Genomic DNA, 13,975 nt, shown 5'->3' with positions numbered 1-13,975 from the left:
CTTTCTTGTGTGTATACAAAACCTGAATTGTGTTTTGATAATAATTTAAGTTCATTTTTTGCAAAACACACCCATGAAGCATGTCTCAATTGCAATAATATCGAAGTGTTGATTCTCTTCAAAGTCAATTCCCAGAATTCATCTTCTTGATTAAGGCAGGGAGAATGTTATGTCCACACATGGACATAATGTGGCTAGGGTGATTAGGTTAGCCTATGGTCATGTGTCCTACCTAGAACAGGTAGTACCTTTGGTACACTAAGGAGAGTCTTAGGCTTGAGATACCTAAGACACCGCACATCTATATAAGTGAGAGCCATTGCTCAAATGTGATCACTCGAGAGAGAGGAGACTCTCGAGAATACCCAACTAGGTCGAGAGCCTTTCCATGCCTCCCTAATGACATGCGCACAGATGGGGATGTGTGGTATGGGAGGCGTAGCCTTACTTGGGATGGACTATGGTCCGAGGTGCCTAAACTGTAGCTCGAGGGTAATCCTGAGGGATCTACAATTGGGTAGCCGTTACCACATGTATCCCGCGTTTGTATGTTGATGTTGGTCTATACTTGCAGATTAGCACGGAGATAAAAGGAGATCCTAGAAACCCAGGTTAGCAGATGTTTCAGGTTACCTCGTGTATGAAGAGAGGGTGCATCTCTACTCTGAGTAGTCAAGGACACTAGTCATATCTATGTATCCCTGGAAGAAAAGACAATGGTATCAATGTACTTGCTCAAGTACCATTTAGCTCAGTTTCTCAGCAGTCACATTTGGGGCAGATTTTGGGGTATACACAGTTCAAGCTATAGAGTTTCAGTCAAGTGTTTGTTGTCCACACATCTGTGGCTAATCCCTGGTAAGAATTTATTCCTTTTTTTTGCATTTGGAGCTTCTGTTGCCCTCGAAAATTTGTATCTAAATTTATTTTCCCATGATCCATGAAAGCACTCTTAAAGTCATACAATGGAGAAACAGTGAGGGATTCCACAAGTACCTCGTCCACAAATACAACGCTTGGAGAAATTTTGCTTGCTAAAGTAAACACAGCTTTCACATATTTCTCTCCTTCACCGAACCACTGTTCCCAAAAACAACCATCAGTAAGAAACTTCACATCAAATCTTAAGTAAGATACAAAACAAAAGGCAAAAGTGTGACCAATTCACCTTTGAAGCAATACTAGACATTGAAATGTTTATGAAATTTGCACCAGCTTCAGTGGCTACAGCCTTTGCAAGCATTGTCTTTCCTGTACCAGGAGGTCCAAATAGCAGTATCCCTTTGCAAGGCTGTAAAAAAAAGTCGTCAATTAGAGTTGTTCCACCAAATTTTTTGCATTCAAGGTGAAAACAGAAGCATCTGCCTGTAGCCTTCTATACTTAACAATGTACTTTTATTAAAACAGTAAAACTTTTGTCAACAGATTAGCTGACAGCTGTCAAAATTCAGCTTTATGGTGGTCCCATGTTTCCAAAAAAAAAAAGGTTTTGAGAATACAAAAACGCAAACTACTTTGAAGATTGAAAGCAATTCGACTAAGCCCTTTCAAAGGAGTATCTTCCTGCAGAAGTGATGCCTTCAGCGATTGAAGCTTGGCTGGAAGCAACCACACACACATTTGCAAATAGCCTAAAATAACACCATATCACCCACTTGAGAACTCCGGGTGTTCTCCCCCAGCCAGACACTGTCAATGAAAGCAGTTCCTGCAAATGGCTATGTAGGGTGTGACAGGCAATGGAAACTCAAAAATAGAGTGATACAGAGCTCAAGTACAAGTGTAGAGGCTCAAGGGAGAGCCAACATAACAAAAGCCAAGGGCTATCCACCCTAACTAGACTAAGTGTCCTAACTGACCTAGATGGTACATAAACTAACTGTACCAATAGTCCTAGCTGACTATAACTAGGCCTACAAGGCACATACCAAGGTATAAGTGGCATCTATGGATAGCCCATGAGATGGCCTACAAACCCCCCTCCATGGTATGGGCTGAAGTATCCTGGACATGGCTCAAGATACCTAAATATCTAGTGTCATGGTTGCACATGTTCGTCCCGTGGGATATAGCAACCTATGACTATACAGAGTTCACAACAAATCAAGTTACAAAAGGTACTAAGTTTAAAGCTTGCCGAAAACCCTAAAACTTAGGTCGAGGTAGAGCCTTTGTAAAAAGATCTGCCAAGTTGTCTTCAGTGGGAACATAAGACAACTCAATATCACCTATTGATAATCGCTCTCTGACATAGTGATAGTGAACCTCAATGTGCTTTGAGCGAGCATAGAAAACTGAATTCCGTGCAACAGCCAAAGCACTCTGACTATAAAAGAAGACGACGGTAGGAGCAGTCTGACATGCACAAAGATCTGCAAGTAGCTTCCGAAGCCAAACACACTCCACTATAGCTGTAAAAGCTGCTCTATACTCAGCTTCACAGCTAGAAGTAGCAACTGTACTCTGCTTCTTGCTGAACCAAGAAACACATGAAGTACCAAGCATAAAATAATTGCCACTATGTAACACACGAGTGTCAGAATAACCAGCCCAGTCACTATCAGTGAATCCACGCATGACAAGAGAAGTATCAGCCCCATAAAGAAGGCCTAAATGCTGAGTGCCTTTAAGATACCTGAAAACACGCTTCATGGCATGCCAATGGTGCATAGATAGGCTGTGCATATATCTGCTCAACTATGAGACAACATACTCTACATCAGGTCTCATATGGCATCGGTAAATCAAACAACCAACTGCCTGCTCATAGAGAGTGATATCACATGTACCGCTGCCATCCTCAAAAGAGAAGTGAAAACGAGCCTCTAATGGTGTGGATACTGGCTTGCAATCCTCAAACTGAAAACGCTGCAAAAGCTGTCCAATGTACTTGGATTGTGACATCAAAATGCCCCCCTCACTGCTAGCAAATTGGATGCCCAAATAATAGTGCAGAAGACCAAGATCAGACAACTATCTTCTGCAAATCAATTTTGAAATCTGCAATTTGTTGAGCATGTGTCCTAGTCACAAGCATGTCATCCACATAAAGGATTAAAATCAGCAAATCTGTCCCATGCGTGCAGGGATGTAAAGGGTAGCCTCTGTAGGGCTGTTCTGAAAGCCAAGTGTGAGCAAATGAGTATGAATCCAAGAATACCAAGCCCGAGCTGCCTGCGTCAATCCATAGACGGCTTTTTCCAAGCGGCATACCTTGCTTTCAAAACCTGCAACCTCAAAGCCAAGAGGTTGGGAAACATAGACCTCTTCCTGCAAATGCCCATGAAGGAAAGCTATCTTAATATCAAGCTGATGTATCTCCCAATGAAAGTGGTTAGCAAAGACAATAACAATGCGAATGGTAGTAATCCTAGAAGTGGAAGCAAAAGTCTCCCCAAAGTCAATGCCATGCTGCTGTGCATAGCCCTTAGAAACAAGACGGGCTTTGTAACAGTCCATTGAACCGTAAACTTTCCGTTTTATTTTGTAAACCCACTTAGTTCCTGCATTCTTACTCCCAAGTGTTATTCTGATGGATAGAATCCAATTCAGCTTGCATGGCTTTCATCCAACAATCAGTCTGAAAGGCATCTTGATGACATAAAGGCTCTGCATTGCATGCTGTAGCAACCAAAGCATAAGCAACGAAACTAGCATGCTCTTTCCGGACAGCTGCTCTCGTACGGGCTGGTAGAGGAGTATCTTGTTTGATGTCTTTTTATGTGTCAAGGAGCGAACGGGGTACCTTTTTGGGCTCCTGGATTTCAGCTCTTTCCTAGTCAAGAGCCCTGTGCAAATGATCCTGATGAATGATAGGCATATCACGCTGAATATCTCGCAGCAGATGACCAATGAGCTGAATAACTTCCTGCACGAAGTGATGTGCTTGCTATGGCAGTTTCAGATGTTCGTGATGCCTGGTTCTTTGAGAGTACAAGCATCATGAACATCAGGATTATACTGACATGTACCCAAGAAAACCCAATGCTGGTCTTGTGCGAAATTAGCGGACTCATGTCAGTCTTCTGCACTAGAAGAACCAGATACTGCAAGACCAGACTCTTTCTTTTTCCGTTCAGATGCTATGCCTTCCTGCATTCAGAAATATCATGCCCAAGTTTCCTGCAATAATTACATCTCTTCTTCTTTTTGTTATCCCCAGAAGAAGAGGCACCATATGAATGATCGTAATGAGAATGGTTTTTCAGCTGAAACCTTCCCTTTACCTTTTTGTGTGTGATGGGCAGCAAAACTTGATCACTAGCATAGAAGCATTGTGATTCACACGACTTTGCTCCTCCTGAAGAAGAAGAGCAACAAGCTGGTCAAATGAGAAATGATTGACATCACCCCCTGCAACCAACCTCAATGTAGTAGCAAAGCCTTGATATGAATCAGGCAACCCATCAAAGGTATTAGAAACCAGCTAAGAATCAAGCATAATCTCATCAATGTTGACCAACTGCTCTTTCAAATCCTTCACGTTAGTGAGATAGGCATCCATGTTACCACCCTCATCAAGCTTTAAATCTTTCAACTGCGTGCGGAGAAAGGCAACCCTCGCCTCATTCCGCACCTGATACAAAGATGCAAGTTGATCCCATGCTTTCTTAGCTGTCTTGCAAGACCGAATATAAGGGATAATAACCCGTTTCACTTACAGAGCAATCAAGGCATGTGCTTTGGCATCACGACCATCCCACTGAATTTGCTCCTCTGAAGGAGGCAAAGCACATGGAGTAGGAGGTGCAAGTGTCCTAGCTGTAGCATTAGAACCATCACCTGAAGACCCATCACCTGAAGAAGCAAAGGCTGTAGGTGTAGCACCAGAAGTCACAGTGCGTGTAGGCCTGGCCTTAGAACCTGAAACAATATGCCATAGATTCTTGGCAACCAAAACATGTCCCATCATGTATGATCACATGGGATAATTGGTGCCATCAAGCTTGTCATCCGCCCCAATCATCCCAAAAAGATCATCCTTGTGACTAGCCATTGATGCAAACGAAGTGCGAATACCGCAAGAGTGTAGTAACCAGCCCCAAAAAACTGAAATGTATGACCTTCAATGCACCAGATAGAGAGTCTTGCTCCAAAAATGCCTCAAAAGCTCCAAAATCAAGATCCGGTGGTGGAAAGGACCTCAAACAAATGCCAAATGAGGCCGTACGGAAGTAAAGACCTGCTGGCAATCCCCATACAGACAGTAAATGCACTGCTGTCAATTCCGTACAGTAGGATAGCAGCATTAAATGCATCAAAAAATTGGCACGAATTGTACAGAGCAGCATTCAATGCCCACACGTATGGCGAAAAACTTCCGTACAGTTTGAAAGACTGCCCAAAACAGCTCCAAAGGCGAGGACAAAGCTCGGGGAGGCTGCCGATGGATGGAGGGTTGAACCCTGACCTGCTCTGATACCACTGTAGGGTGTGACAGGCAATGGAAACTCAAAAATAGAGTGATAGAGAGCCAAAAACGAGCTGCTATGATCAAAATGCTGCAAGTACAAGTGTAGAGGCTCAAGGGAGAGCCAACATAACAAAACCCTAGGGCTAACTGCCCTAACTGGACTAAGTGTCCTAACTGACCTAGATGGTACATAAACTAACTGTACCAATAGTCCTAACTGACTATAACTAGGCCTACAAGGCACATACCAAGGTATAAGTGGCATCTATGGATAGCCCATCAGATGGCCTACACGTTAGTCCGATTTTCAGATGTTTGCATTCCACTACTACGTTCTTTAATTTTCACAGAAGGTTGAAGACTGCTGCATACAAAGAAAGATGGGTCAGTGCATAAAAAAGCTCCTCTTTCTATACGTCATATTACAATAAGTTCTTAATCCTTGCGCTGACCACTTCTGACTATAAGCAAAACTTTCGATGACCACTTCTGACTTTATCTTTTGAGACACAAAACCTATCAAAAAAGGAAGAGCAGATAAAGAACGGGGAAAGGATCCTACGTGGGGGGGTGGGGGGGTCTTAAAGAGAGCCGAGTGGAATTCCATCAACCGCACATGTAGATCCTGACAACCATCTTCATAGCTCAAATGTAAGCGTGTACTCTTTGACCAACCCATGCAATAAAGAGCATCTTGGACCTACAACTATAGCTTCAACATGTGCATTGAAAGATGCCATGGCCCAAGAAATAGATTCCGCACGTGGGATCCAGTTAATCTTCAAACTAGGAAAAATATGGTTAGATGCAAGCCGTTCACAAAAAGAAATTCAAAGCACATGAATCCATTGGCAAGTACAAGGCAAGACTTCTTGGCAAACCAAATACGCATCAGTTGCAAAGCCATTGGCAAATGGATGTCAAATCTGCATTTTTGAAAGGAGACCTAAAAGAACATATATATATATATATACACATATATATATATATACACATATAATATATATATGCAGTAACCGCAGATGGGTTTGTCCAAAAAGCACAGAAGAACAAGGGTTGAGACTCGGAAAGTCATATATGGTCTCAAGCACGCACCCAATCCACAATACTCGCAGATTGCAGCCATAGCATCATCATTATCATACTGTATATGGATGATCTTATCATATGATTATATCCTTGTGGTCATGGACCATCGTAGCAAGACAGCTCACTTCATTCCGATTAGAGAGTGTGTAAGTGCCCCGCAAGTAGCAGATTTGATAATTAAACATATATTTCGTCTACATGGACTACCTAGATCCATAGTGTCAAACATAGATGTGAAATTTAAAGCAGTTTTTGCACTACAGTACTAGGATTGGGTTGGGAATGAGTAGTGGTAAAAATCTTGAAACGAATGGTTAGACAGAAATAGTCAACTAAACTTTAGAGGATATGCTAAGAGCATATGTTTAATTGAGGCAACATCCATGGGACAAGTGGTTGCCATTGTTGGTATTTGCCTACAATGATAGAAAACATTCCTCTACGGGAATAAGTCCGTTCGAGTTGAGCTATGGTTATAGACCAACAAATCCAACTACGGTTGAAATACCTCAAAAAGTACCTAGTATGTTGTTTAGAAAGTACCTAGTATGTTGTTTAGATGCGGGAGATGCTAGCACTTGCAAGAGCTAACATCCACCAAGCTATGGATAGAGCTAAGACATATGCGAACGAGAATAGATATTTTAGAGAATATAAAGGAGGAGAAAAAGTGTTTCTCAGAGTTCCAAATCTTTCACTGCAAGAAAGTGTGCTAAGTTATCACCCTGATATTGTGGGCCGTGGTTAATTCTTTAAAAAATAGGCAAGGTGGCCTATAAATTGGAATTACCACAAGGTTGTAAGGTGTGCCCGATGTTTCATGTTTCTCATTTAAAACTACTTTTGCACCTAGGTGACTCACTAATCGAGGGTATTGTTTTCTTTCAAGAGATAGACGAAATGCAAGACGCAAACCAACAAAAATCCCAGACTAAGGAACAATGCAAGTACGCAATCGAAAGATAGCCACGGTGTTGGCCGCATGGCATGTTTTACCTCTATCTTAGGCGATCTGAAAATCCATGTGCAAATGCAGACAACATTCCCATATTTCATCATTGAGGACGCTAATGTTTGAAGAGGGAAGCAATGTTATGTCAAGCTAAGATAACATGGGCCAGTCGGCATTGTGCTTTCTAGATATGGTCAAAGGGATTCAATGTCAAGGTCATCGCTAAGACACGATGGTGATCTGCATGACTAGGTGGGTCTAAAGGCCTAGGTCTAGATTGTGCCTAGGGGCGATTGGTTAAAAGGAATCCCAAGAAGGGTTAAAAAGGAACATCCAAGTATGGCCTTAAAAAACGGACATGTGACAATCTAGACCCATGTAGGGACATTGGGAGCTCTATAGAAGAAAAAACCACGTGAAACATAACGTGAGATTATTTGTCTCGTGAGAAGGTACTGTAGAGCAAGGTTCGAAAGAAAATCCTGAAAATCACCAGTGATTCTCACGTTTGTGTCTTCAGAATTTGTTTTTGTCTTTCTTACCATAAGTAGAAACATGGGTCATAACGGCGTATCCGTGAATTCTACACAAAGTTTAGAGATTGAGGGACCCATGAAGCGATATGGTTAGATAAAAGTTTTTTCCCACAAATATTCGAGGACTACTTGAAAGTGATGCAGTTACCGTCAAGTTAAGAAGGAAATGTCATATGCATCCCTCCAAGTGCAGGGTAACACACCGGCTACATCAACAAGTGCAAAGTAGAATCCTAAATAGGTGATTTTGTCATATGACGTGATCCCTTTATAAGCCCTAGTCCCAAGACAGACAGGCACAAGCTACATAGGCCAGTCTCTCAAGCCTTAGGACAAGTCCCTATTCACTGGTATCCACTGGAGAACATTAGGAAAAGTATTTCCGTCTTAGGGTTTAAGTAGGTCTATACCTAGATGAATCTAGGAACATTTCCAAAATCATCCTCTAAAAACAACATAGTGCAGTTTCAATCTCACGAGAGTCACTCATAAGATTGAAAACCATAAACTCCATCAATCATAGCAGGGACTAGCTACTATGACATCCCCACTGACGTCATCAGCGCCCAACAGTGGGTGTAGACCATAGTATAAAAGTATGCTCTCACACATACAAATCCACACACCCACACATACTTGAGCATCCATTTATACAAAGTCTTCGTACTGAGTTTCTGTCGGCACTCCGGAGGTGAAGGGTAAACTCAGCCATGACAAAGGCTAGCACTAAAGGAGAAGGTCTAGATCATAGCCTAGGATAGGAGCCCAAAAGCCCTTCACCCACAAGCCCTTCACCCTAGCTGCTGCCCTCTGGCCAGCACGGAGGAATGCATCCTCTGGACCCATCAATTGAGCCCCTAACCTATACTTATAGGCTAGGCATCTTACTTTATGTGGCTTTAACCATCTATAGCCAGCAACTCCTACTTTAGGGCTACCTAGGCTATATTTGGCTCTGCCCTAGCTTGGGGATCACTCCACCCAAGTTTAGCTACACGGCCAGCTCTTCTAGACCTCTTCTGCTAGTTAGGTCTTAGCCCTATGTTAGTCCTAACCCTTAGTTAGACCCCACGCTAACTCCCCATGTCTAGTCCAAGACCAATTCAGTCAGCTTAGGGTTCGCAAACCCATAGGTGGTTACATCCTGGTGGGGATGTAACATTCTCCTTCCCTTAAAATAAGACTTACAGTGGTATAAGTCAGGCTAGGAAAACAAATTCGAGCTGCAACTAGTTTACAGCCCTCAACTTTCTACCCGAAAGTTACCACTGACCCACTTGCTCGTTAGCAAGTCTACGATCATCCGTTACCCAACTACTTTAGGGTAACAAACAGTAGTCCATTGGGTAGGTTTGGCCACACACCCACTCACCAAATCCAAAACTCCTCGAGTGATCATCATCACCAAAATATGCACCTTATGCCAACTATAGTCTTCCATGGCCCATTGGCAGTGGTTCTGAATTCCCCGCCACTAAGGAGTTCTGATGCACCCAAAAGAATCTTCCGCATCCCATACTACGGCAGACCACCCATCCGGATGTTGGTATTTAAGTCATCTATAGTGTAGAGCTTGGTAGGATCCAAGTTCAAGTTAAGGTCTACTGAATCAGCACTAGCCTCGCACAGTTGTCTACAACGTCAGTGTGGGCAGCATTGAGGCCTTGGTTGTGGCTGAAATTTTTCTCAGGCTTTGCAGGTCAGCTCTCTATGTTCAAGGTGTTATCCTCAAAGTCACATCTCCATGCACTCTTGAGGAGTTTCTTTGGTATTTTCAAGTTCTTCAAGTTTAAAGCAAATGCTACCCTATGGTGGGTACAGTGACCCAATTGGTTACCGACTCCATTTCTCTAACCGTAAACTCTCTCTCACTTCCTATCTTTGGTGCATACACAAATACGCCTTGAATAAAATTTAAAAAAAGGTCTCGCTGTGATTACACAATCACTAACCGTTGCATGTTACAAAAATGGTACACACTAGGGAGGCATACAAGGGTCTTCACGGACAGCCCTTACCAAAAGGACTGTCTTATTCAAGAAGTGGAGTGGTTACCCATTCTTCTCGAAGTGAGCCACAGGGTTGAGATGGCACTTTCAACCTCAACCTTGGATTTTGTCTAGCTCTCTCACAGGAATTTGATTTGCCCTCTTACAATATTTGTTTTTTTCATGCTTCGCATGATGTACTTTTCCCTTGAACATTGCTCTCAGAGTATCTTTCATGCTTAATAGGAGTTTTTTTTTTCTTCTTTTTCTTGTGGGTGGGGGGGGCGTGATTTAAGCTAATCACTGGAAATTACACTTCCACAATTTTCCCAGCATAAATTTAATATCACAACCCAAGAAGTGACATAAAAATTTACAAGACAGGGATACATGACAACATATTCCCACAAAAAAAAACTACTGTCAATATCTGCTTTCTTATAGCTAGCACAAATGGCTTCACAAGGGATTGTTTGCATGGAACCTTGAATATAGTACCACAGTTAGGAGAACATTATTTTAAAAAACGACTCTTGCTTGCTTAGAGCTTGCAAAAAGGCTGATTTTCTACATGTAATAATTGACATAATGAGATGCATTTTCTTTTGAGAGTTGAGGGCTGCTCGTACATGCATTTGAAATACACACATACAAGCCCATATAAAATTAAGAATAACGAAAGCATTAAACAGAATCTCTTCCAAGTTCAAGGCCAATTGAACAAGCGGTATAGTCGCAACATGTAAAAGACAAGGCCATTAACAAACACTATACCAACAGAATCCCTTGATCTGTGAATACGTTTTAACATTAGCAACAAGGGTGTCTGTTTCTGCATACCTTTGTCAGCTGACCTTTGCAAAACAGCTCTGGTCGTTGCAAAGGAAGCATAACTAGCTCCTTGAGTGTCTCCTTAACATTCTCTAGAGCACCAATGTCATCAAAGGTGACTCCAATGTCACTTGGAGGGATAACCTCAGATAGTAAACGTTTCTCAAACTCATTGTCTGTCACCACATCCTGCATTCCATAACAGTCGCTGTTAAACATTGAAATAAATTTTATCAACATCGCATGCAAGACTCAGATTCATTGTTTTTTTAACAGCAGTAAGCATACAGTAATTTCATACAATCTTCCAAAAAACAATTGCTACTTTTACCAGACGCTATTGCACCCTACAACGTTCATTCTACACTAATGCAGCAAAGCTAGCAATAAGACAAACAAATATTCAAGATGCACCTTCAGGGTCTTTTTCAAGCTGCGGGATTCGTTCTGTACAGCCTGTAAGATATTTAAGCCATGGACAACACTGCAGGAACAAAGAATACATTGATTAAGGCACACAAAACAGGTTCTTTCAATCATACTATATGCTTCCATTTGAGATCTGCTACTGAATTAGAGCTTTAACCCAGCTTAGAACATGAGCTCCCCTTTGATAAATAAAAGCTGTGCACTTTAATTCTTTATCACCTTTCTGTAGAAAGAACCAACTTGTTGTTTTTCATATCAGGTTCTGGACAGCACATGAGGTGGTGACTGATCGCCCAACCAATTATCCTTTCCGAAGCTATCATTCAAAAGAGTTCCCATGCCTTAGAAGGAATAACGAACATCCATGGCCCCGAAAACTCATAATTCTAGGATTAAAGAGCTGTTGGACTTCTTTGACAATGTTGATAGACAAAAACCAAATACTCACTCTCATTGGTGAGAGCTTGATCTTTAACAGAGATTGTAGAAAGGCCATCACATTCCAAATTGGTCCGTGTTAAAACCTGAACATGCAACATGTGCTTTCATAAGACTAGAATCTATCCAATCGTAAAAAATAATTCTTTTATAAAACCAACAAAAGAACTAAGAAAAGAAGGGAGTTTGTAAGCGACTTTAAACAAAATTATAAGTAAATGAGAAAAATAAAAATAAAAATAACTTCATAAGCAAAGTTACACGTATATTCTCATCAATACCCAAGCATAAGCGGCCAATCAGGTTCAATATCAAAAACAAAAGAAACAATAATGCTAACACAAGGAAATGAAGATAAGCCAACACACATAAGACGACAAATGAAACACCAACTTGAACGAGGAAATTTTTATTATCTTTATTTTTAAATTAGTTAGTTATTTATTCGTTTATTTTAAAGTTAACAATAGCGAAATAAGGAGGTGGGGAAAAACCAAACTAAACCGGGACCGTAAGAGCACATGACCTCCAAAAATAAAACAGAATTAAAAAGAAAACGGGTTTTGAAACTCAACAGTTTGGATTTTGATTCTAAGTTCATACCAAAAGCCAAAATTCAAAAAATTAAAGACTACACTCCTACAAAGACGAGAGAACTTATAGAATGGGGTAGTAATCACTACATATTTAGTCACATCAAAGATGTTTGAGTCAATGTGAGGCATTCATATGATATTCAACAGAGCATACTCAAGTTGTCATCGTTTATCATAGATATCTTCTTCTAAACCTAAAGAAATTGAGTAATGCTAAGATCCAAGACACTACAATAGCTTCCACTGGCTGTACAATTAGCTTCACAAAACTTTGGAGGATAAAATCCTTCACCAAAAGATTTTGGACCTTTGTATATAAAATCTTTAGATTTTGGAACGTTTGGGACAAATAAGTCATCTATGAATCTCTAACCAGCCTAATTTATGAAGAAGGATAGAACAATCTCACAAGAGATCAATCATTGCATAAACTCAAATTCATAATAAAAAGATACAAGTCTACTAATAAAACAGCACAATTAGGCTTGGCTAGAAAAAAAAGTTTTGAGCAAATTATCGAGAGAAAGTTTAACCAACAAAGGACATCTTCAACATCTACAACTTTTGTGCACATTTCTTTTTCAAATCAAGCACATGCACAAGAACTTTTGGAAGTTGAGGATTCGACCTATATTCCACCTAAGTTTGAAAGAGTTATTGATTTCAAGGAAAGGGAACTTTGGAATAAGTTAAGTCCAGAGTTCAAAATTAAGTGGAAGAATAGTTCTGAAGAACACGACTTGGGAGTCAATTGCTAGTCAACATAAGAACTTTCCCAATTTCATTTAAAAGTAAATGCTTAAAGAGGGGAAGAATGTTATGAAACATGGCCGGGAATCCTCGTTTAGTTACCTCTTCATCCAACAAAGTTTGGGGACCCAAGGATTAAGGTAGCGTGGGTCTAGAGAACTTGGGCAATGGCAAAGGGCTAGTTGGCTATATTTAGCAAAGGACGCTTGTTAAAGCAAGATTTTCTTCAATGTAAGACTGGCCAAGACTATTGTGTAGGCATTCAGTGTGCACACACCACTAGTTGGGTCTAGTCTCAATCCAACGCCAAGGTCTTGCCATCTACATGGCGGATCATGAGATGCAGTGACGAAGGTTCCTTAGGAACGGTATCGAACAATATGGGATGCCAGGGCTACAAGCATGGAGCTCATCGGTGGCTGAGAGGTGAGTCACTTTGCTGATTGCTTTGTTATTGCTAATTCGTGTTTGATCTGTGTTTAGGGTTAGATCTTAAAGCGGACTTTACAGACGTATGGTAGCCATGTGGAAGGGGATGTATGACATGACCATCAAGCGGACTAGCTTCCACGGCGGTCTAGACCTCAGACACCGGGCTCACTAGCTCAACCCTCATGCGTTTAGTTCCTCACGTAGCTTAACTAGCATAAGAATCGTAACTCAAGATGATTACCCTAGAGGTTAACCTTTACAACAAGAAACTATTTTTGGCATTCATGGCATTCCACAAAGCAGCTAACACTCGTGTACTTTTGAGGTGTGTTCATATCAAGACTAGATTATTTGGGACATGACTTGCTCCATTCTGAAAATCGGATGCATATTCATGTTTGTAGGGTCTTAGAGGACAAGAATGGAAATGTAGCCAAAAAGCATAATGTAATTAAATATGTGATGGCATGCCAATCCCCATCATGTAAGACTATGTATACTCCATTCTATTCACAGCTAGG

General features: G+C 41.1%; 1 protein-coding gene across 2 annotated transcripts in view; it reads right to left on the bottom strand.

Annotated features, from left to right (window-relative positions):
- The window catches only part of LOC147897661 (uncharacterized), a 69,136-nt gene that overhangs the window by 18,609 nt on the left and 36,552 nt on the right, over positions 1-13,975 (bottom strand). For both annotated transcript variants that reach the window (XM_087379971.1, XM_087379972.1), the window contains 6 exons: positions 11,687-11,762; positions 11,458-11,554; positions 11,224-11,293; positions 10,819-10,998; positions 1,169-1,291; positions 997-1,080 (listed from right to left, as the gene is read on the bottom strand). In XM_087379971.1, coding sequence (XP_087236097.1) covers positions 997-1,080; positions 1,169-1,291; positions 10,819-10,998; positions 11,224-11,293; positions 11,458-11,554; positions 11,687-11,762 — 630 coding nt within the window. The remainder of the gene's footprint in view (positions 1-996; positions 1,081-1,168; positions 1,292-10,818; positions 10,999-11,223; positions 11,294-11,457; positions 11,555-11,686; positions 11,763-13,975) is intronic.

This window comes from Dipteris shenzhenensis, chromosome 10, assembly GCF_047967505.1.
Source record: "Dipteris shenzhenensis isolate YYH24624 ecotype China chromosome 10, Dip_SZ_1.0, whole genome shotgun sequence".
Lineage (NCBI taxonomy): Eukaryota > Viridiplantae > Streptophyta > Polypodiopsida > Gleicheniales > Dipteridaceae > Dipteris > Dipteris shenzhenensis.
This window is presented reverse-complemented; position numbering and strand designations above follow the sequence as displayed.